The 24701-nt window shown below is 46.1% G+C and overlaps 1 protein-coding gene across 3 annotated transcripts in view; it reads right to left on the bottom strand.

The window, feature by feature from the left end:
• ZDHHC14 (zinc finger DHHC-type palmitoyltransferase 14) overlaps positions 1 to 24701 on the bottom strand; it is a 260251-nt gene that overhangs the window by 46960 nt on the left and 188590 nt on the right. For all 3 annotated transcript variants that reach the window (XM_032836436.1, XM_032836437.1, XM_032836438.1), the window contains exon 3: positions 21980 to 22138. In XM_032836436.1, coding sequence (XP_032692327.1) covers positions 21980 to 22138 — 159 coding nt within the window. The remainder of the gene's footprint in view (positions 1 to 21979; positions 22139 to 24701) is intronic.

Below are 24701 nucleotides of genomic sequence, written 5' to 3'. Positions count from 1 at the left end.
GACTCCGCATTGGGTGCAGCCTTGATGTGACATAGAACTGATGCATTTCCAGAATGAGATCCTTGGGTGCTGGGAAGTCCCTCTCCCTAGTCATTCACCTTTTCTTCCCTTTCAACTAGAGCAGACAGACCTCTATTGGTTTTATATATTGAGTTTCCCCATTATATTGTATTCCCCATTATATTGCATTTTCTAAAATGGCCCACTGCTTACAACCTCCCCCTCACCCCCGCATACTACAACCAGCTAGTAAATGTTCCCTGTAATTATTCCAAGCAGTCCCAAGTTAAGATCCCAGTATGTATGGTATCCTGCTCTTGTAAAGTGACAGCTTGGGGGAGCCCTGTTGAAAGGACACTGGGTTCTCAGGAGAAAGGACCTATGACCTAATCCTAAAGGCTGATTTAGCAATGTCCCCTAGGCAGGTCTGTGGGTCCCAGCAGCTGGATATACTACTGTCAAAGGTTCTTTCCAATTCAAATATTAAGATCACATGGCTGAATACAAATGTCAGAAATTGAAGTCAACGGAGTCTGTCTTGCACAAAATTAGGAAGTGCTGGCAGGCTTCAGCAGCAGAAACTATAAATAATTGATAAGAACTGGTCCTCTTATAGACCCAGGGTAGGCCCAGAAGGAACCAGAGGCTGTAAAGCCCTCAGACTACAAAGTGACACATAAATATTCCCCCTCCCACCAGAATCAGATCAGCACTGATTTCTCAGATGCTAAACATAGTGGGTTGTCTTCTTGTTGGTGGCTGTTGTTCACGAGAAGCGTGCCAGCACTTTCCTGAGTCACTCTGGTCTAGCCAGTGGATCGTCAATTACTTTTTTTTAAAACAAGGCACTCAAAAGAAGAGGTCAAAGGTTCTCTCTAGTGGTCAGGATTACCTACATAATTTGTGGGGTCCACTGCAAAATGACCCTATAGGGCATCTTATAGAAAAATTCATAAGATGGGTACCTGGATGGCTCAGTCGGTTAAGTATCTGACTCTTGATTTTGGCTCAGGTCATGATCCAGGGTTGTGAGATCAAGCCCCAAGCCGAGCCCTGGGTCACCTCTGTGCTGGGTGTGGGACCTGCTTAAGATTCTCTCTCTCCCTTTCCTTCTGTTCCTCCCCACCCACCCCTGGCACATGCAAGGGCACTCTCTTTTTCTCTCTTAAAAAAAAAAAATTCGCAAGAATTTCAAGACAGCGACAGCAGAGCATTAAATCGACCTTGGGTCCTGCACAGCCATGAACCCAGACCTGCTAACTGCCAAGGGTTTATGGTCTGGGAAAGTGATTTTCTATTCGAGAACAACTAATGGCTAGAAATTCCACCGGATTGTCTGAAAGGATTTACAAAGGGCATCTAAGAGAGAAGTACAGCAGGGACATGGTGATGGACTATTAAACCTGCAGGAGGCTAACGTCCCATCCCTTGTGGAGAGTCTCAGGGCAAGTGGAAAACGCCTCGATGCTGACAAGGCCAGAGCTATGGAGCTCAGATCCAGCGGCCAGGCCAGGGGAGGCTCCTGCTGCTGTCCCGGGGCTGGTGGAGGTGTGACCGAGGACGGTATGATAGGGGTGAGGTTAATGAGAGAAGAAGGATGACAGGGAGGACGCAGGAGGAAGAGAAGGCTAAAACCCATCCTCTTGGCTACAGTTTCCCACCAATATCAGAAACTCAGGTTTCTGGGGGCGCCTGGGTGGCTCAGTCAGTGAAGCGTTTGCCTTCGGCTCAGGTCATGATCCAGGGTCCTGGGATCGAGCCCTGCGTTGGGTCCCCTGCTCAGCAGGAAGCCTGCTTCTCCCTCTCCCTCCACTGCTCCCCCTGCTTCTGCTCTCTCTCTATCCTTCAGTCAAATAAATAAATAAATAAATCTTAAAAAAAAAAAAAGAAACTCAGGTTTCTGACCTCTAGGGCAGTGGTTCTTAATGCTTTTTATTCCCAAATGCTTTGAAAATCTGATGAAAACCGTACCCCATCCCATCCATGCCCTCATACACAGCAAATTCCATAAAACCACCCCAAGCCTGTTCTTAGACCCTGGGGTTAAGAATGGTTGATCGATGGTTTACCTTGCTAAAAAAGAAGTAACTCATTTCAAACAACAAATTTTCAAGTTGAGTTGTTCTAAGAAGGCAGGCAGATGGGTCTGTTCAATGTGCCGCCCTCGGGTCCTGAGGAACAGTGTCCTAGAGCCCCACCTCAGCTGGAGGATGGCTCTCTGCTCATCCTGCATAACTTCCGGCTGCCGTACACCCACACAGAGCATGAGCGGCTTTCCTTACCAGAAGGGCCTATGTTTTATTCAGGGTCTTTCAAACTAAGGGCTGTGATTAAGTAGTGGGTCACGAAATTAATTTAGTTGGCCATGACCAGCATTCCAATTTTAAAAAAGGAAGACAAATAGCCTAGAAAATACCAAGGCATCTCATGTAATCAAGTTACTGCTTCACGAAACGTTATCCGAACATTTGTATACATCGAGTACCAGCAAATATGCATTTCTTCCTGTGAGTTGCAGGAAAGAAAAGAGTTGGAAAGCAGCTACTGCTTTATTCACATCTGTTGCTGGCACAGGGCAGGCCCTCAGACACTTGCCCAGTGAATAAACGGATGTAGGTATCCTATCTGCAAGAGGCCAAAACACATTCTCAATCATGCCATTTTCATCCTCCCAGAGCTGTATCAGGGGTATTAGCTTCTGATCAAGCTTCTATTTTATAAATTTTTATCTTTTCTCTTGGAGTCTGAAGATGTTATTTGTACTTCTTGAACTTTGAGAGTTTGTGGGTGGGGTGGTGAGTTTTATTTAGTGTAAACTTTGGGAAGGAAACGTTTTTGTTTCAGTTGAGAGCACTAACCTAGTGAGAGAACCAAAAAAGCAATATACCTTTTTTTTTTTTTTTTTTTAAGAGAGGAAGGTGAGGTGGAGAGATGAAGGTAGATATAACCAGAGGAATGTTTAAATTTTTTTTTTCCTTTCCTTGCCTCCTTCTTTTTGCTTCCTCTATTCCCAAATATTAATGGAGCAGTGTCACTCCAGGTAAGGTGCCAGCGGCTGGGGACACGCAACGGGGGAGAGAGATACCGCCTGCCCTCCTGGAGCACACACTCCAAATGAGCCTTCTATCAGGACAGCCTCGTGCATGCAGGCAGAATTCAGAAAGCCAGGACAGGCTTCCCAGATCCCTCCCTGAAAGGCAGGCAGGAGTTCACAGAGGATACTGTGGCTTGTTCCAGGAATGGCAAAGATAGGGCGGCCAAGCCAGAGAGGTGGGCAGGGCACACATCCTCATGTTTGACCGGGTTAAGGATGTCAGTTTCCTTCCTAGGAGCCACCAGAGGAAAGCACTTTCAAGAAGGGTTGGACGATCACATTCTGTCTGGAGTCGTGGGGGGGCGGGGATCAGATGGGGAGAAGAGACGGATGGAAGAGGCCACCAAGAGACCCCTGCCTGGTCATGATGAGAGGTGATGGCAGCTTGTCGCTGGCCCTGGCAGAGCAAAGGTGGGGGTGGGGGGACGTGAGTGGAGCTGGGACCCCCCTAGTAAGACAGAGCCCTGTGATGGAGAAGGAAAGAGTCAAAAGTGACTCTTAAGTGCTTGCCACTCCAAGTGCGACCCACAAACAGTTTGGCTCTCAGCAAGGTGAAGGTCATGGGAAATGCTGATGTGGGATGTCTCTGCTCCCCAAGTGCAGATGTCAGAAAAGCAGGGGGCAGCTGCTGGTCTGGAGCTCTGAGATCTGAGCAGAGGTCTGAGCTAGAGCCATAAACTGGAGGGAAAGACAGATTTCAGGAAGACAAAGGGAGCCAACACACTTCCCAGGAACAAAGCTCAGCACAGACTCCCCAGGGACAAAGCCAGGAACCACACACGCATCAAGGGAGACAGCAAGTCAGAAGGACACTTGGGGAAGGGGCTAGGGGGATAGAGGGTGGACAGGGAGACCAATAGAAACAGACTTTCACGAGGTAATTGCTTTGGCTTTCCTGGGTGTTGAAAAAAAGTATTTTTAAAGCAGAGTTGCAGTTTGACGATTATAGGCAGAAATGAGGCAAGCACTTCTTAGCCAGATAAAAATAAAACCCATGGCCGGAGGTCCAATCTACCTTTGGCTCTGAAGGAGGCCTTGGAGCAGCACACACAGACACTGGGCTGGAGTCCCATGGCGCCCACCCAAGATGGGCAGAGAAAGGGACCCGGGGCCCCCAGAAATTCTGTCCTTGAAACCTCCCTGTTGCCAGGGGATGTGCTTTCCAAACCATCTCATCAGACACACGGTCTCTCTTTTTTGGAAAATCATTTTTAAATGAATGTGCAGAATAAAAAAAATGTTCAAAAATTATTTTAAAGGCGTTATTTTGAATGAACAGAATCCTCTAACAAAGCATTTTTTCTCAAGTGCACCTATATATGAGCCCCATTCTGCTGTGAGAGCATCTGACCCCATCATCCAGAAAGCCGCACAGAGCGGGGCCTGTGCAGGCTTCTGCTTCCGACCGTGGCTGTATTTTCATTCCACAGTTAGAAATTGGACTCCTGTTCATGAATTGGGTGCCCAGAAGAGAAAGGGCTGGTTTTGCATGGTGGGAGAACTCCAGCCCCAGTCATTTGCTGAAAATGAACACGGGGGCATCCTGACTTTGCTCATTCAGTGTGGGAGCTGGGCCAACAAGGTCTGTCACAAAGGGATGGCTCTGTCCCCCCTACACCAGCAGAACCCTGACCTCACTCCTGCCAAGTGCAGGCGCTAAGACCAAGGCCACTCACCTCCCCTGCCTTGTCTCATTTGGGGCATGAGCCCTCCTGCCATCCCAGCCTCACCCATGGTGACTGGCGAGAACATGAAACGTGCGACCTCTCTCAGACTTGGGGGGCTGGGCGTGTTACTTGATTACTCCCGCTCTTAGGTCCAGGTGGTATCAGATCGACCCAGGTCAGCTATCTGCGGACAACAGGTTGTAAGGCAGCTAGGGCCTCTCCTCGGGCAGCGATGATGCTGCCAAAGGACCCCGTTAGAATCTGAAGCTCCCTGGAATGAGGACGATGAGGGCTCACCCTACAAAGTCATGGACAAAAGTTCTAAAAAGGTGTTTTAGGATGTTGTTTCCCAGTTTTCTCTCCAAGAAACTGCTGATGACTTTTAGACAGAGAGTCAAGGACAGATGGGACCCCAGTCCAGCCAGGATCCACCTCAGGAGGCCCCTTGCTTGCCCCTGACGCCCTGAGGCAAGGCTCCCACTCCTCCCGTGCTCGCTTGCATGCTTGCCCACGGCCGTCCCTTGGGACTCCTGGGCGCTCTTGAAGGACTAACTTCTTCTCATGCTCTATCCTGTGGCTCCAGCATGGGGGACAGACCCTGCTTGTGGCAGGACTGGAAATGGACTCATTAGCGGCAACTAAGAACAACCCACCCACTCACCAGGAAGCTCGGAGCTCACTGTGTGAACCGTAAAGAGCGGGGTATAGGGAGTGTGAGCATGCCGGCCGTGGGGGGCTGTTCTGGGTGAAGGGAGCAGAGTTACTTTGGGGTCTGCCCTCTGGCTAGCATCCTTGGCAGCTCCCAGGATGGCGGGTCCTGTCCTAGCACCGTCTGCTCTCAGCCCCCAGCAAGCTCCTGACCCCACCACTCGCTACCCTCCCTTTCCCCATGTTTGTCTTTTTTGCTCTCTTCTTTCTCTTGCTGTGATTTTTCTAGCACTTCCCCACCCCCCTTCTTTTCTTCCATGTGTCCGACTTTACGGACACCAACCAACCACTCCCACTTGACATTGTAGCTCTGGATCTCTGCAGCTAGTCCCATCGTTTCTAGGTCCTCAGGTTTAAGCGGCTACAGATGGAGTTCTGGAGTGAGGGCCAGAGGCTTCTGGGCAGTCAAGCGGAGTTATGTGCTGTACAGACAGGTCAGCGTGCCATGATTCACTTAAAATACGTGAACTCCATTTTTCTTTAAAAGCATTAATTTTTAATATGGGGAAATAATCATGCTTCCAAGAGATAAAGGGCTCAAACCCTCATTCCCCTTAGCCCCAACGCCATGAGTTCAGTGAAGCATGGACTCCTGCTGGCTCTTCCCCTGAAATATTTCTGGAATCCATCCACATTGTCTTTCCACCTCCATGGTTGCTTCCCTAGCCTGGGCCAAGGGAACCTGCCCCACCCCAGGGCAGCATCCCTCCCACTCATCTCCGTGGCTCCATTTTGCCACCATCCACTCACTGTCTGTAAGGTGGACAGAGGCCACTTTCTGAAACACAGAGTTGATAAGGTCACTGTGTTATCTCCTGCTCTCAGGGTAAGACGGAGGATCCTCAATGGGCTTGGAAGGTGCGTGCTTACCTCCTGCCTCTCATTTTCCTCCTCCCTGACTGCCTGGACTTTCCACGTCAGCCTCTTCCTCGGGTCCCTCCCTCTGCCTGACAACCCGTGCTTATCCTGCGGTTCTCAGACTGGGTGCTCCTTCCCCTGGGTTAGGAACCTCTCCTGCGTGTTCCCACCTAACCGTGTACTTTTGAATTGTTCATCTGCCTCCCCGTTCCATGGATGCGGCCCCGCGTTACTGCGCAGGTACCTGCAAGCTTGCAGGTGGGACGCTGTCAACCCCATTCACTGCTGTCTCCCCAGTGCCTGCCTTGCATGGGACCTGACAATCGACAGTTGGTAGACATCCCTCCGACAGCTGAGAGAGGTGCTTACAGAGTCACACGTCCAGCCCAAGAGGATCACTAGCCTACAAGCCTCCTGCTTCCCTGAGCACAGGGTTTTAAGAATTCCAGACACACACGCTGGTGACTTTCTGTCTTCCAGCAAAGCTTCAGTGTGATCAAAGATGGAAAAAATGCAGGGTTTTTTGTTGTTGTTGTTGTTGTTGTTCAGCTAATTGGACTGAAAAATAAACCTACAAATCAATTACTAATAATGGTTTTTCAGGCACAAACCGCTGGTGGAAAACCAGTTACTTTTATCATGTGATAAACGGCATACTGCTCTATTATGATATCGTTGTGAATTTAACTCCTAAGAGTCAAGAATATGCTCTATAATACCACCTTATTTTTGCCCACTTCCAGGGGAAAGACATGTGGCACAAACCATTATACAACCCACGGCGGGGGTGGGGTGGGGCTGGGAAATGATCTTTGCTTCAAATCTCAGACGACACCCAATGAGTCTTTGTAGGAAAGCCTTAATTTCTTTAACTACACCAAAGGTTCTTTTCTTCCCAGTATTTCTCAGTGGCATAACGAGATCGAGACAAGGACAGTGGGGAGGAAGGGATTCTCAACAACTTTTAAGGAACTTTCAAGAAGGATTCTGTTTACCCAAGAACCCAGAGAGGAGGTGAAGACAAGCTCAGACGCTCATCCCGCCACTGAGCCCGCCCGCCCGCCTCGAGGAAGCTATGCGTCTGTGTGCTGCACATCTGCATTTCTTGAGAGAGAAAGAGGAAGAAAAAGGGGAAGGAGGAAGAATGCGCCCAGTGTCATTGGTTTTCTTAAAAAAAAAAAAAAAAAAAAGAGCTTGTAAAAATGGCATTCTTGGGTGCCTGGGTGGCTCAGTTGGTTAAGCGTCTGCCTTTGACTCAGGTCATGAGCTTGGGGTCCTGGATCCAGCCCCACATTGGGCTCCCTGCTCAGTGGAGACCCTGCTTCTCCCTTTGCCCCTCCCCCCACTTGTGCACTGGCTCTCTATCTCAAATAAATAAATACAACCTTAAAAAAAAAACAACAACCAAACAACCAAAAAACAAATGGCATTCTTGGGGAAAAAAAATGTTACTGGGTATTACTTGAAAAAAAAAAAATCAATACAGTCCATCTGGTGGGTGGTGGGGTGTAGAGATGTTACCTGTCATCTTCAGAAGTCTATTTTCTAACAAGTGAAGAGTCTAAACAAGATTTAAGCAGGGTTCTTAACTTCTTGGGTGTGCCGTGACCCCTGCCAGGAGCCTCCTGAAGCTTACTGGCCTCCCCTTCCCTGTTTGTTTTTAAATTTATAAAACACATGAGAGGACAAAAGAAACCAAAAATCAGTATTATTTTCAAAATAATTAAAAAGTTGTGACACAACAAAATGCATGCTTATTTATTCATATGCCAAACAAGAGAAGTTAGATTTTATCAGTTGTTGTAATTGTGAAGCAGTGACAAGTGGAAAGGTTGGTCTACATATCTGCAAGGCATCAGAAATGTCTGTGGTTTCTTGTGGTGACTAACCCTATTCGTGTGGTTTGTGGCCTGTATTTATAATTGAAGGATATATTAAATTTCATTGAAAGGTTCGTGAGAATAAAGATGGGATTGTTTTTCCCATCCAAGCTCCTGGATCCCTGAATTCCATCCACGGTGCCCAGATAAGGAATCCCTGCTCAAAGCAAACTCTAGAAGCAAGGTGTTTGGTCCCTGGTCAGGCCCTGTCCTTGGAGGGAGCCAGGCCCAGCGACTGAGCTGCATTTCTCTAGCGGGAGCCACAGCCTGCCTATCCTCATGGCAACTGAGCTCCAGCTCTGAGGCTGTTGGAGCCTTGCTCTGTCCAGGTCGCTGGGGTAGATCATGAAACTCTCTCCCATGTGGGGCCCATGGCTTCCACTCAAGTTGCTGGTACATTCTGATTCAAGTACACAGCTCACCTCATTAAACTCTCCTCTTGGATCTTAACAGACCCATGGGAGCCCTGAGAAGAAGGCCCAATCCAAGTACAAAAAGCCTGGGGTATGTCAACTCAAGAGGGTAATATACGTGTCATATGCACACATGAGAGGATTCTAACGATCTAAATCACTTATACATGTCCCTGTCTTGCTAACCTCTCAATAATCCCAGGACAATAAGCAGTGTGATGAGTTTACTTAAGACTTTGCATGGGTCCAGAGAGTTCCTGGCAGACACTCACCTTCTCTACTCATCCTGGAGCCTTCAGAAGCTCTTAGAGGTTTGTGAATGCATGTGACTCATCTTCCAACTCTCCCTGTAAACTGCAGCCCTGCCCGGCACCCAGGCACAGAGCCTCATTCAGTGTTGGATGAATGGCGTGTTTCTGCTGGAGTGGGGTCGAGGTTATGGTCTTTCCACATATGTTAAATCTTACTGTCTGCCTCCTGCTCACCTTCTGGCCCAGCTGAGTTTCTCCCTGCTCTGCAGCTGTGCATTAGAGCTTTCCCACAGGGCTTGGGAGGATGGCTTCTCACTCAGGCTACTGGAGTCCTGCTGTGTGGCCATTTGCAAGTTCCTGCCCTCTCTGAACCGGAGTTCTCTATCAAATGGGAGTGATACTCTCTAACCCCCCCCCCCCCAATGCACAGGCTGGTTGTGAGCAACAGATGAGTTAACATATAGAATCACCTCCTAAAGTAAAAAGCCCTCCCTAAATATATGATGATGTCATAAAAACCCAGGAACTATTTGAGTGTACATTGTTTCTGTGTATTCATTTCCCGTCCTTAATAAACAAATGTAGCAATCTCATGTTACAGGCACAGTAGTAACTTTTTTTACATTATTAATTTTTATTTTTTTAAGATTGATTTATTTATTTTTAGAGAGTGAGCAAGCATGCATGCAAGCAGGGGGTGGGTCAGAGGGAGAGGGAGACAAGCAGACTCCCCACTGAGTGGGGAGCCAGACACAGCTTGATCCCACGACCCTGAGATCATGACCTGAGCCCAGATCAAGAGTTGGACACTTAACCGAATGAGCCACCTAATGCCCCACATTACTAATTTTTAAATAAGCACTTCTTCTTCCCCTTTTCCCAACTTAATCTTTCCATGTCAATGAGTCTTTTATTTAAAATACTTTCCAACCTTTTGAAAGGAAAATAAAACTTAACATATTCTAACAAACCCAATTATTTTCATAGCTTTTTCTTTTCAATGTACAAACTTATACTAAGCTTTCAAAACAAAAGCACACAGGTTACTTGGTCACTATCCCAGTGGCCAGCCTTTAAGAGCTCAGTCCTGCCCGACTGCTGCTGACAGTAGGTGGAATTCTGTGAAACCTTTACTGTTTAATACCCAACAGCGAGCAGTGGGATCAGCTGGTCGACCACAGATATGTTGGAAGAAGGAACTTCATAGCTGGTGATGTATATTTTATCCTTTGCCTCCCTAACTCCCAAATCCATTGCTGGAGGACAATTTCACCTCTAGGCAACTCAAAAAAACGACAGACGGCTGGACTATAAGACACTCTATACTATAAAAAGATGAAGAGACACACAGCCTTAGAAAGTGACTGGTCTTCAGTCTTCGAGTCTCCCTGTAGGTGACGGACTGGTTAATTTCAGCAAATATTCACTTTCTTCCCTCTTGAGATGGAATATCCTTCCCTGGGCCACTGACAGATCACAGTCATGGGCATATGGCCATCTGCTTTGTTTGGCCAATGGAGGCTTAGCACATGTGCTCTAAGCAGGGGCCTTAAGAGATACTGCTTGCTTTGGTGTCCCATCACCTGGTCCAGTGACCCACACCGGGAGGAGAACATGCCCCTGCTGGCTGCAGTCCCTTCATCCCGGGTTCTTAGAATCAAACTGGAGAAGACTCACCCTCCTCAATGCCTGGAGCCAAGCCCAGCCAGTTCCCAGAGCTGCCCATGACCCACAACCACACGAGAAGGAGAAGTGCTATTTATTAAAAGCCATGGAGATTTCGGAAGATGTTTGTCATACAGCATCGCTGGACAGTAGCTAACAGATACACCTCATCAACTCACTTTACACTATGTGAGATTAGCCCTCCTAAGGCCAGATTTTGATCTTGTTCCAGCAATTCTTGCTAGTGCCTGAGTCTGGTCCCTCCTTCTTGGGCCACATCCGGGGCCTCAGGGTGACTGCCATCTAATTTTTCCAGACTTTCCTCCCATCTCATCCCTTTGTGAGAATTCAGCTAAAATGACCATCCTAAGGTCAGACTAGATATCCCGAATGTTAAAAACTTGTCAAATATTCTTTATGGTGTTAGTGAACTTTTCATATGTAGGCAGAAAACTTCTCAACGGCAGGAGTCCTGTCTTGTACTTCTTTGCCCTCTCCACCCACGTAACAATCTGTTGTTGGAGGCCAGTTCCAATTCTAGGCCACTCAAGTCAACAGCAGATTATTACGAATACATACGTTTGGTTTCATTACAAATGCTTATGTTACTTCTACCCCTGTTGGCAAACTGTGTCCACATCCACCTCAGACACCCAGAGAAAAGATGGCCCTAAGGGGAGTTGGAGGAGAAATACAGCCTTCCTGATGAGTTTTCAACATTTCCCATGCATGGTTTCCAGCAGCCTCCAAAAGATGGTAGTTACTTATTAATATTAAAATCTCAAAGTGGCTAATCACCTCAGCAGTTGTTCTTCTAGAAGTGGCTGCCTCCTGTCGGAAGAAATGAGCAATTCCTGAGGCTTCTGCATGGCCTGACCTCTGGGCTGGAAACCTCACTGATCCCCTGGCTCTCAACCTTGACTGTGACTAAGAACTCGCTGGGAACTGTGCTAAAATGCAGACTCCTGGGCCCACGTAGTCCATCTTAAGACATTTACACGTACTTACATGCACAACAAATGTGTTGTGAAGTAGATTCTTCTGCAAGAGGAAAGCCTTCGAGGAGTTTCATTTTATTTTGGTTATAGCCTCAAAAGCACCTCTAGACCCTCAATGTTAACATTTTTTTAAGAAGAAATTCCTGGAAGCAGAACTCGGAAGACCTCACTGGGGGGAGAGCACATTGAGAAAGAGATTGCCAGGGACGGAGCAATGGTGTGAAGACTCCTCGGACAGTGCAGAGCCAAGAGATGAGCTGGGGCCAGCCGGGAACCCAGGAGAAGGGAAGCGGGCGTGATGTTTGGGACAGGAAAGCTGGCAGGAAGAGACAGCAAACAGCATGGAGGCAACCAGAAATGGTTTTCATTTGACGCAAGAGGAGGTGAAAAGACTTCCAGGAAAGAATGTCATCTTACCATCAAGTGAGTCAGGAAGGTTACTTGGAATTCTGTCATCTGTCAATTAAGCTAATAACACTGAATCATTGCTAATGAGTGACTTCATTAAAACTCCCCTCTCTTTCTGAAAAAGGGCTCGAGCTGCTTATAAGCAAATCAGGAAGAAGTCAGTGCCAAAAATACATGCCCCGAGGTCTTATTTATATGCTCAGAGGTGGGTAAATTTGGCTCTGAACTTCTGATATGACTAAAACCTTTAGGGAACACATGGCAGTGTTCTGCACAGCCGTGAACCGAATTCTGGCCCTCTCCCCCGTCTGCAAAGTGTGAGTTACATCACAACAACGGCGACAGTCCCTGACTTTCTCTTCATTTCAAAAACCCCCTTCAGCCTTCAGCCTTCAGGCCACTATAATAGGCGATCAGAGAAAAAGAAAAACAAAAAACCTCCAAGTTTGTTTTTAGCTGTAAGATCTCGGGACTGCATGTACTCACTTTGAGCTGGAGGTAGGCACACAATTATGGGAGGCACGCAGGAACTTTCCAGAGGTCCATGAAGGTGAAAACAGGGCTGGTGGCTTGGATCCAAAAGCATTAAGATGATTGATAGAGTTTGAAGTTTAGGGACAGGACCTGTTGCTTCAACCAAGGAAAAAGGACAAAACTCCGGACACTGAGGAAAAACTGAGAGGCTACCTGGAAGGGACTAGATGTCCTGAGGAGCAGAAGAACCCAGCCGTGTGCAACTGCAGAAAGCTCAGAGACCGGCCCCATGGGAGTCGTAGAGTAAATAGCTCCCCCAGATCTCAGGGGACCAGCCTCTTGGACTGCTTTCAAGCATTCACACAAGTCTCTGAGCTTCTGTTCTGTCTGGTCTGCCCATTATGTTGACCCACTGGGTCTCCTGCCTCCAGCAATGCAGTAACCCCTCCTGACACTGTACAACTTGGCACAGGGACCCCCCCCAATGAGAAGTCTGGGCTCCAGAAGACCCCTCCCAGTGGTACCAGCCCTACGCCACTGTCTTGGTGATGTCTGCCATTCTCGCCAGATGGTGAGACCCTTCTAAACAAGGACTGTGCATTCTGATGATTGTTTTAGAGATTTGGAAAATTTAGAAGTGACAATGAACAAAGTGTTCACACACACACATATACACATGAGTAGGCAGCCCTCAAGTCACTTTCTGCACCTGGTCTGTGGGTCAGGGACATGTGTTAGACCTCATGATATCCAACAGTACAGGTCTCCTTGCATTGCTTTTTCCCCACAGTGTTACTGGTTATTAATGGCTAGCTTATTCTTTTGACTTAACTGTGTAATTGTTTTATCTTGTCCCCTGCCTCACATTGGTTAATTTTATAAAGAATATTGTGGAGAGAGGGTGCCTGGGTGGCTCAGTGGGTTAAAGCCTCTGCCTTCAGCTCGTCATGATCCGAGGGTCCTGGGATCCAGCCCCACATCGGGCTCTCTGCTCAGCAGGGAGCCTGCTTCCTCCTCTCTCTCCCTGTCTCTCTGCCTACTGGTGATTTCTGTCAAATAAATAAATAAAATCTTAATAAAAAAGAATATTGTGGAGAGAATGTATTTTGATTTCTATTGTGATTCCTAACTGATCTATGACCACTTACTTTAATGTATTAATTTGGTAACTAATAACCCTACTGAATTTTAAATGAGCTCTGATATTTGCTGGTACTAGTTCTAATGTTATTGTTGGTTTTCTTGTCACCTGCAACGAAGGGATTATTTTGCCTGCCCCTTTTTGACAGTACAATTTATTTTATCTCATCTTCCTGCATTAGTTTAAAAAAGCTAGAATAATGTTAAATGCTAGCCATGATTGTGAACATCCTAATCTGTGTCTAAATTTAATGTAAAATAACTCCAGTGTTTTGCCATAAAGAAAATGTTAGCTTTTTCCATCTTTACAATCATGTTAAAGGATATTCTTTTTTATTAGTTTTTTTTATAAGTGCCTAGCAATTTGTACATTTTTTTTTTAAGATTTTATTTATTTATTTGCCAGAGAGAGAGAGGGAGAGAGAGCGAGCACAGGCAGACAGAATGGCAGGCAGAGGCAGAGGGAGAAGCAGGCTCCCTGCGGAGCAAGGAGCCCGATGTGGGACTCGATCCCAGGACGCTGGGATCATGACCTGAGCCGAAGGCAGCTGCTTAACCAACTGAGCCACCCAGGCGTCCCGCAATTTGTACATTTAAACAACATCTCCTTCGGTCCCCTATCCCCCATTTTACTCTGTTTTTATGAGTATGGCTTTTCTAGATTCTGCATATAAATGGTACCATACACAATTTATCTTTGTCTGACTTATTTCACTTAGCATAACGTCCTTGAGATACATCCGTGTTGAGGCAAACGACAGGATTTCCTTCTCTCATACAGAGGAATAATATTCCGTTGCATGCCTATACCGCCATCCTTATCCATTCATCAGCTGACAGGCACTAGATTGTTTCCATTTCTTGGCTATTGTGAGTAAAGCTGCAATGAACATGGGGGTGCAGATAGCTCTTCAAAATGCAGTGGCTTTAAACAACACAAATTTAGTGTCTTGAAATTTTAACAGGTCTGGAGGTTGGCTCAGGGTCTCCCAAGGCTAGGATCAAGGTAAAGGTCGGGGGTGCAGGTGCCATTGGGCTTGGGTCCTCTTCCTTCCAAGCCTAGTGCAGTTGACAGCATTCATTTCTTCCTCACCTTTTCCACATGGTCCCCTCCATCTTTAGGCCAACCATGCAGGATGAATCTTTCTCCTACTTGGAATCTCTGCTGTTTGCTCTGAAGGGCGCTTATGATTACAGTGGGCCCACTTGGATCATTACTTGGAGTCAGTTAATTAGGAACTTACTGGCATCTGGAAAACCTCTTTGTCATGTGAGCTGACCTAACTGTGGGAGTAATACCATGGTATGGAGATCATGGGGCCCAAATTCAGCCTATCAGACCACCCAATCTTGGTTTACCAAGTTTTAGAGTTAGAAATGGGTGCCAGATTTTATTAAATCTCCTTTTCTTATCTATTATCATGATCATATACCTTTTGGCCTTTGACCTATTGACATAGGAAGAGACTTACTAACATTTTAAAAATTGCATTCCTGGGATAGGCCCTTCTATGTCAAAATGACGAATTTTCTTATTATGCTGTTAGATTAAATTTGCTATGTTAGATTGAATTTGCTATGTTATCATGTTGACTTTTACATACATTTATTAAAGAGAGTCTTCCTTTTCTCATGTTATTTTGTTAGATTTTAGTGTTAGGTCTATGCCATCTTGGTGAAATGAACTGAAAAGCTGTCCAAGCTGCTCTAAGATCTGAAACGCTATTCAGAGCACTGGAAGTAAGATTGTTTGGTTCTGGCATCTTTCTTGGATGTTTCTTTAGCAAATTACTCAGTCTTTCATTATTATTAGTCTACTTAAGTTTCCACTCATTCTTTGACTCATTTTCCATAAAGTCATGTTTGGCTGAGATTTTCAAAGCAATGAGCGTACTATATAATATGCAAACTAATGTAATTATTTTCTAATAACTAAAAAATTCACCTATATTTGTCTTATTTGAATCTGTTATTTCTACTTTCTTGTTATTTTCTCTTTCAGTCTTACCAGAAGTTTATTTTTACGTTGCTTATTTTCCAAAGAATCAGAGGTGAGATCGTATTTATTCTTCTGTTTTCAAGGTCACTAATCATTTTCTTCCTGTTTTTCTTAAGCTTACTTTGCTATTCTTTTTCTATCCTCTTGAGATGGATGCTATGTTTGTTTTTTGGTTTCTAAATTCAGGGTCTTTTTGTACTAGATTTTTAAAAACTTTTTATTTTATTGGCTATTCACCATCTAAGTAAACTTCCTGTTTTGGGGAGAATCCCAAAATAGGTGGGAGACAGGACCCCACCCTTCCACCCCCCATTATAGAAGCTGAAAGTGGGTAGTTAACTTCACCCACCTTGCTAGCTCCTTGGGTGGGGAAGTGAAACAGGCCCAGGTGCTCCCACCCAGATGTCTGAACCCACAGTCCTTGCAGACACACAGAGTCAGTTTTAAGTTGAGAGCAGCAGCAGAATTAGAACTTGGTGGTGGTGCAACAAGCATTTTGCTTGTGGTGCTCGTGCCTCCTATGACATCCTTTTGCAGTTGTGACTGCACTCAGTCATACAGCCTTCCCTGGCTCTTCCTGGTTTTCGAGCCTGGTTCTCAGGCTTCTCCTTCATTCCTATGGACTACTTGACAGCTTTCCAAATAACTCCTCTCCTGCTTAGGTCAACTCTTTTGTGTGTTTAAAATGTACAATTCTAACCTGCATACAGTTTTCTTTTGCCTGTTTCTTACTGTCATTTTCTAACTAGTCCACAATTGTGATTTTGAGGTTTGTGTTGGAAGTTTAAAAAGTTTTTTATTTTTAAATATCACAACTGGTCAGGTTTGTGTATTTATCTCTTTGTGACTCATTTCTAGTTTTACTGTTGTGCCATCAGGTATTACGGTCTGTGCAATATCTGTTCTTAGAAAGCTAGGAATTTTTTGTGGCCTAGTATGTTTAATTTTTGTAAATATTCCACATACCATTTAAAAAAAGGTAAGTATACTTTGTAGAAACAAAGTTCAGCATATACTTATTAATTATATATTAGTATTCTTTATTTCCTTACTTCTATTTTATTTACCTGAACCATCAAAACTAGAATTATACAATTATTTCTCATTAGCATTATGTTTATACCAAATTATCCTTGCTTCCTCTAACAATTTTTACTTTATATATTTTGATACAATATTACTGGGTACATATATGTTGATGACTGAATTGTTAATTGTACTCTTTACCAGTGTAAAATTACTCTCTTTGGCTTATGCACCATAATAAATATAATGATTTCTATCTTGAATTCTCCTTAATCTGTTCTTAGTAATGATCTTTGAGGACTGTCTTTTACTTGGATGTATCTAGCTATTAGCACAGGGTCTGACACATAGGTCCTTATTAAATATGACTGAAAAGGAAAGATATTTGAAACTGGGGGGGTACAGTAAACCCCTGTTTGTTTTGGTTCTTGGGAGGCTGCAAATGCCATCTCTCTCCAGTCCCCTCAAATGATACACTTTGTTATGGGAGATTAATAGCCCTCTCCCCATACCTAATAGTGAAGAAGAAATTCCAGAATGCAACTCTACACCAGAAGGCACCTGCAATTCCAAATCTCAGATATTCTAAACCTTTTAAGATTGAGCCCAACCGTGAAGCAGTAACTCTAAGGCATGAGCTCTAATATACACAGAGTGTATATTAGACAGACAAAATATCAGCAGTTGAGCTCAGAAAACTGTATCACACAGGAAGCAGCCGGATCAATGAGACAGAGACACTGTGGTGTGGGGTGAGAAGGAGAGTGTGTACTCCTCCCAGGAGAGCTAGAGCACAGCAAAAAAGAGGCAGGGGAATGAGAAAAGGAGTTTATAAGTATTTTTAAAGATGGTGGTATAGCCCTACCCAAAACAAGAGTCACTGAACACCAAGTCCCTGTGGAGGGCCTCTAGAGGTTCTTTGTGCCACCTACACCAGAACTAATAGACGAGGACAGAACAAATGGGACCAGGGCACCCCCTATGTAAGGAAAGAGGCTAGCAGCCCTGAGTGCTACCCAGGGGCTGACATAGCTGAGGGCCTCACGCACCCTTTTCTTTGTCTTCACAGCACTTCCGGATGTGGCACTGCGTAGGCAGAAAGGGTCCTCCTTGCCCACACAGGGCAGCCGGTCTGGGACCCAGGGGCTGCTGCCTCCAACTGCCACCTCTGGGCCTCAGACTAAGCTGCTTCTGCCCGGTCAGAGCTAGACTAATTCACGGTAGAGCAGCTTACAAACGCATGCATTGTCTCATTGTTTAGAAACTCAACTTCGTCCACAGGGTGTGATTAAGCTACTTTCAAGTAAGTCCCTTTTAATTACAGGCTTAGATTGTGTTCAGAATACCCAATTCTGGTGAAAGCTGCTGGCTTTTGTGACAGGAGACCAGAGACCACCAAAGGACAGACTTCCTTGAAATGTGGAGCAGACTCACTTGGGGGCTCTGGGATGTACACAGTGAGTTGTAGAGGACTTCCCAAGCACGCAGTGTGCTTTCCAGCACCTTCAGTTAGTCTCACTTCAATCATGATCTGAGGGATCCTGAGGATCAGAGAGAGCAGAAGGGGCCCCATGGCCCCAGATGTTGGTCATTTAAAAATACCGTATAACTTCAAAGATCACCTGGATTAACCAATCAGCCAGAATACTGTTCCATCTGTGCGGAAACAATGGATGGTAACAGAGAAAAAGAACTAGAGAGAAGAGAGAGAAAGGTTCTGAGCGACAGACAGAAAGAGAGGTAAATAGTCAAAACCAGAGCGGGGGGCGGGGGGGAATATGTTCTCTTCTACTACGGCAGGTCCTCTAAAGCCCACCAGATTACAGGAAAACAAGGTGATTCTTATTATGCCGTGAAGATGAATCTTGTTCTGTGCAGTTACCTTGAAGCGTTATGGCAGCATTTCCCTGGTCACCATGATGACACTGATGGCAAGCATGCACTGAGCCCCCAGTGTGCACCACGTCTACCCGTGGTCTTTTCTGGGCACTGTTTCACTCAATCCTTAAAAGAAACCTCTGAGGTAGTACTAGGGTCATCCCATTTTAGAGAGCTGGTAACCTACCCAGGTACTGATACCATCCAATGACAGGACCTGGATCCAGTCTTGTGCATTACACCCACACTGCCAACCACTAGGCTCGGCTAACCTGTTCTGTATTTGCACCAGAGTCTGCTCTCCATGGAAGCTTTGTCCCTCAGTTCTCAACTCAAAATACAGAGCCCCTCCCAGTATGCTCTCATTTCAAACTTAGTTAACAAAGAAAAATACTCTTCTGGACCACCTGGGAAACTGCATTTTTCCTCTCTCCTCTCCCAGTGTAAAGCAACATTAAGCTGTGTACGTAGGAAGAACCAACCCAAACCCATTCATTACAAAGGAAGGGAAGGCGTGTGTGCTAACCCTGGCTTTCAGCACATCATTGTACATTTCTCCCTGGCTGCAAAAAGTATAATTCTTTCAATAAAAACTTTCTTCCTAGAAATAAAATCATGGCAAACTCTGCAATAACAATTCTCAGTTGGAGACATTTGCTTTCTGTTCTGTTTTCCCGAATGTGGAAAAAGGTCCAATTTGCTGGTCTGCTCGTGGGTCACCCCAAAGGCCCAAATGTAGCATCATGGACTGGAAAACAAAAGCTATGTAAGTTTGAATCACTGTGTGGTTGTTCCAGGAGTGCTGTGAATAGTTTTATTTTAAATCAGCTGTATGCTACTTGTCTCACCTGTCACTTATACACTGGGGCCCTGGCCAAGCTTTGCCACACTCCAGCCCCAGGACCAGCAGATGCTGCTTTGAGGCAGATGTTGGCAATGTGCTCTTTGGCCAGTTCTCCTCCTCTTGAGCCCCCTCCCAAACTTTCCCCTTTCCTTGCCTTCCCCTTCGCTGTTCTGTGTCTCCCAAATATAGGACACCACTATGCTTGTTGGGGGGGGGGGTGCTGGATTGCTACCATGACTTGGATTTATCAGAAAGGTTGCAGAAGGCTCCTAGACACTATGGACTGATGGCTCCTATTTTCTTAGCTGGTACTTTCCATAAGACACTGTAGAATCGTAGACAGTTATACTCAAGAAGCACACCATTAACTGCGGCTGATATATAATTTTGGTAAAGAGATTTTACATCTAATTCATCAGGGTTCTTTAAGGGACATGTATGTACACCTCCGGGTGTTGGAGGGAACGAGTAAGACGATGATATGACCTTTTAGAAAGTGTTTTACAATAATCCGAAGAGAATTTTAAAACATGATGAGCTGGGAAGGAAGTTTTATCATGATCAGGAGTCTAGCCTAGAGACAGTAAACAGAAAATTGGGATCAGTTGATATAAATGAACAGTCGGATGTCTAGAAGTGGGTAAATATTTTTATAAATAATAAAGAGAAGGAGGTACCCAGTAAATTCTTTGAGTTTATAGATATCAACTCCCTACCTATGAATGCCTACTGTAATATGTCACTAGACCTTTAGGAGAAGGCAAAATAACAGAAGAGTTTTGTGAAAAATTTAAGTTACATCATATAATAGTTCATCATTAGTATCAAAATTATGACCCAAGCAAGGGTTAAGCAAGACCCAAGCAAAATTCTTAAGCAACGGTTTTGAGAATCTCTACAGGTTATTTCCTGAAGATATTGAAGCCACTGCAATGCTTTGACTTAAAAGCCTCCTCAAGATGGCCCCTGAGGCTGAAGTCACCAGGAAGCCTATCAGAAATCTATCAAACGCTGCCATTGTGTCCTTGTGGAAACCCTGGTCTGCTCTCACATGGAGGATGAGGTGCGGTTTTGGTCATCATACCCACAGAGGGCTACAGTAGATCAAGAAATTATCTAGAGAGAGCTAATCAAAATATCAAGGAAGCAGAAGTAAGAACTGAAGAGTAACAAAGATTACAGACACAACAATAACATCTGCTCTACCCAGGCACCATTCCAGGCTCTTCCTCATATCAATCCACTTAATCCTCCAACCGTCCCATGAAGTAGTTACTGTTATCAATCCCATTGTACAGATGAGAAAACTGAGGTATAGAGAGTTGAAGTAGCTTGTCTGTGTCATGATGCTAGTATTGGCACCCAGGCCATCCAGTGCCAGATTCCTGGCTCTTGACTCAGGCTACTTGCAAAATGGGAAAGGACTGAACAAAATTCCATGCCTTTCTGCTTGGGGGGCAAGGCTAAAAGTAATTTACTAAGTTGATAAAAACAAGACAAGGCCTGATGGTGAAAACAGGGACTTTCTACCAATTTTAGGTTTTTAATGTTAGGATGAAGTAATTTTCAGATAAAAGGTAAACAGTTTGAACAACAGAAATGCATTACGACATTTTCTTTTCCTCAAGAATTGAGACTACGAATTCTAATAGATTCAAAAAGAGTGCTGGCCAGGCATGATGTGTTTCTGAGGGAAGCAAAGTTGGGTCGGAGCTCATAGAGGATTCCCGGGCCTAATGCCCAGAATTATCCATGGCAGGTTATGGGATTGGAGAAAGGTGGGTCTTTCCCAGGGGGCAGAGCCTCTGTGTTACCCACCCTTCCTGTGACTTGGGTCTTCTACCATCTCCTTGCCAACTTCATTCTCTAAGAAGCTTCAGACGGGGAAGGAAGATGGTCTGTGGGTGTGACTAGCAGTTCTCTGGCTGAAGTGACAGGAAGTGCTTGCCAAGTAATTCCAAGGGCCTGAGACCCAGGTCAGCTGTAAAAATCCCCTGTTGGGCCAATGGTGGCCGAACAGTAGAGCCATGTCTTACAACGGAGGACCTCTGTGCTACCCATTCCCTCTGCTGGTTCTCCAGTCTGTCCTGGAGAAAGCAAGTGGACACAGAGGCAAGGTCCTGGTGGTCTCTGGGGAGAGCAACCATCCTAACTAGGGGCCTGGAAGTCTTCCCGCCTCTGCCTCTTTTCCTCTCCTTGGACTTTGTGGGGTCTCCAGTTCCCCCACTAAGTGCCTCTCTGAGGAGTTGGGGGAACTAGACAAAGCCCTCCCGGCCATATTTAGGCAACCGAGGGACCTCGGGGTTAACAGGGTTTTATTTCTAGTGCCTGCTGATCTGGAAGCTCCAGGAACAAAGAACCCCACTCTGGTGTGTGTGCTCCGGGAGGAGAAGCTCTAGGGCGCTGTACCTGGAGCGGAGGTGGTGGAAGACGGAGAAAGGAAAAAGTAAAAAAAAGAGAGATTTGGTAACACTAGGCTTGGTGAATGGGATCGGCGGCAGGAGGCGCTTGGAATACAGCTAGTACTGAGTTCAGTCCCGCAGGATGAGAGAAACCCACGTGCTCTCTTCAGCTGTGCTGAAGCGAGTCCTCGGAGGAAACGAGCCACCCCCTCTGCGGCAGACACCTGAGCCCCGCGTGACGGGCCGAACCGAGGCGGTCTCCGCGGCTACTCACCTACGCAGTTATCGCAAAGGCTACAATGAGAGGCACGAGGGGGCCGGAAAATCTTGCAGGTGAAACAATACTTAAGTTTCACAGTCTGTCCATTGATGATGACTTCTTTCGTTCTGGGAGGCGGGCGGTACCCCCCTGAACTGGTGCCGTTTGCGATATCTGTGGAGAAAAGAAGAAAAAGAGCGCACGCTCGTAACACGGTCCCCGGTGCCCTGCAGGATCCCGCATCTGGGAGGGAGGCGTGGAGTCTGCATGTCTAAGGGCAGTGGCCACACTTGGCCTTGGGACACCTACGCCTTTCCGGGAGGCACGTGACACACGAATGTTCCTGAGGCGCTGACGGCCTGCTGTCCCAGACTTCCTGGTCCTTGCCAGGACTTGGGGGGCGGGGGGCGGAGGGGAGGAATGCGGGGACTATTTCACACAGGTGGGAGCGGCCACGTGACTGAGCTCTGGCCAATGGGGTTCGAGCACTTCCAGTGCGCTGCGGCCAGTGGGTACCTCCCCAGTGGAGCCCCGCCCACTCTCTCCCCTCCGGGCCAGGGCACTTTAGAACCGCAAACTGGGGACCCTGGATGACTGTGCAGAGTACAGCTGCCCCTCTGACCTCTTCGCCCTCCACACTCTTACAGGGACACCAACTCCCCACCGTGTTAAATTGCTGAAGGTCTGGGCTTTGTTACAGCAGGTAGTGTTGACCTATTTAGTATAGTGGGTGATACTGGTATCAAGATCTTTCTCCCCTGGTGCATCCCAAATCCAGTTTGAGAATCTCCCACCTTGTACACTGGCCTCCTCAAAAATCCCAGGTATTGGATGGAGGGAACGTAAGTCATATATATGTGTGTGTGTTTATATATATTCAAAAATATACGGGTATATACATTTAAATATACATTTAAAGGCATATTATACATATTCAAAAACATATACGTTAAATGGATATTTAAAAATAATTTCCATATTTTGTTTATTGTCTGGCCAGCATCTTTTGTCTGGCCAGTTTTTTTAAATGTTGAAGAAAATACAAATATGTATATATTTTAAAGTTTCATTTTATCTTACAATCTCGTTCTGGTCCCTGAGTTCACATTAAAATCACCCAGGGAGCTTTTAAAGTTCCCCTAATGCATGGACCGCGGGCCCAGACCCATTAAATCAGAATCGCCCCCAGGGCAGCTCCGATGTGCTGCAGGGTTGAGAAGCCTGCTCTACAGGAAGATAAAACATGGGAGTTTTATTCTCATCCAGACCTCTCCCAGCCCTGTAAGGGCTGCCAGAAAGAATTTGGGGCAGCTCGCCGCGCCGCCAAGAGCAGAGGCCACGGGGCATAAATAGCGAGAATATCTAAGGGCTTCGGCAGAGACTCTGCAGCCAATAAACAGGACAGACCCTAGGGGCTGGAGGAAATCTTGGGAAACTTCGTGGTGTTCTGGAAACAGAGCCAGGAGCATGGAAGGTAGCTGTCTCTTTGAATTCATACACACTCAAAGTACACACGATCAGACAGCAACAGTTGCAACATTGGGCAAATTTGCCAAGGGGTAGCGGGGAGTCCCACCACCCACAGAGCCCCGCCTCCAAACAGCCGGGAACGGAGTTACGGGAAGAGCTTCTGAAATTACTGGTCTTTCCGTCCTGCCCTCAGTCTGATTTCATTGGTGGGGTAGAGTCTGGCATCAGCGTGGTAAAAACTCCCTGGGGATGGTGGTAGTTGCAGAGCTGTACCCTCTGCCTGCCGCCCTGCATGGACAGCGCCCACCATGCACGCGTCGTGATATCAGGAGCCCCTTACCCTTCACCCCAATCTTCTGTAAGAGGAAGACAGAGGCTGGAAAATCTCCTCCAGCCCTTTGGCCTTAGTGTTGGAATTTGTGAAAATACCAACCCCAGCGGTAGGACAAGCATATTGAGCAGTTAGCCATTTTCTATTCATGGAAAATGAAAGTTCTCTTAAGCAGGTTATGGGAGGAGAGAACAAAGAGTTCTGGAACACCTGAGGGAGAGAAGGTGGTGGGAGGCAGGGAACCGGGAAGAGTAAGGAGCAGACCTCTGATCCACCTCTGGGCTGAAAACAACCCTTCTACTTAGAATAATTAAACAGCCGTGGAGTCATCCCAAAGAGCCTGGGTGGCCTTGCCAAGTAGGATACCCTCTCTTGGCATGTGTCCCACCTGCCTGGCCTCCCATGGCTGCTCCATGCGACATCTCAACAGCTTTTGTAATAAGGAGAAAGCAAAGAGAGGACATGGCTATGTACTTCCCTAACCATCTGGGTAAAAATAACTTGCTTTGAATAGATCAAAGATAAGGTCAGCTCTCCAGAGACCATGCCAACTGGATGCCACTGAGGCCTCAATTAATTATGACTTGGTGCCTTCCTGGTCTTATGTCAGCCCGAAATCTACTGTATCAATTCGGCTCATGAAAACATGGGAAGAAATACTAGAAAGTCAGATAGGGATTTTAAAATAATAATCCAATCAATAAGATTTGTGTTGATTTAATCAGAAAAGTTTAAAAACTGGATTGTCAAGTGCAGTGTTTTAAAAAGTGGGAATGATAAACTCACCCACACTAGAACTATTAAAAAAGGTCTGGTCTGAGTACCAGTGGCTTGGAGAAGGATCTGCTCGCACTTCTTAAGACAAACTAGTGACCCTGTAGTTCCCTAGTACATTCTGGAAAGATTAAAGCTTTGATACAATGTGAACTGAAGGCT

The sequence above is a fragment of the Lontra canadensis genome, unplaced genomic scaffold (genome assembly GCF_010015895.1).
Source record: "Lontra canadensis isolate GAN:19392208 unplaced genomic scaffold, GSC_riverotter_1.0 scaffold92, whole genome shotgun sequence".
In the NCBI taxonomy this organism is placed as follows: domain Eukaryota; kingdom Metazoa; phylum Chordata; class Mammalia; order Carnivora; family Mustelidae; genus Lontra; species Lontra canadensis.
Note: the sequence above shows the minus strand (reverse complement) of the source record. Positions and strands in the feature narration are given on the sequence as shown.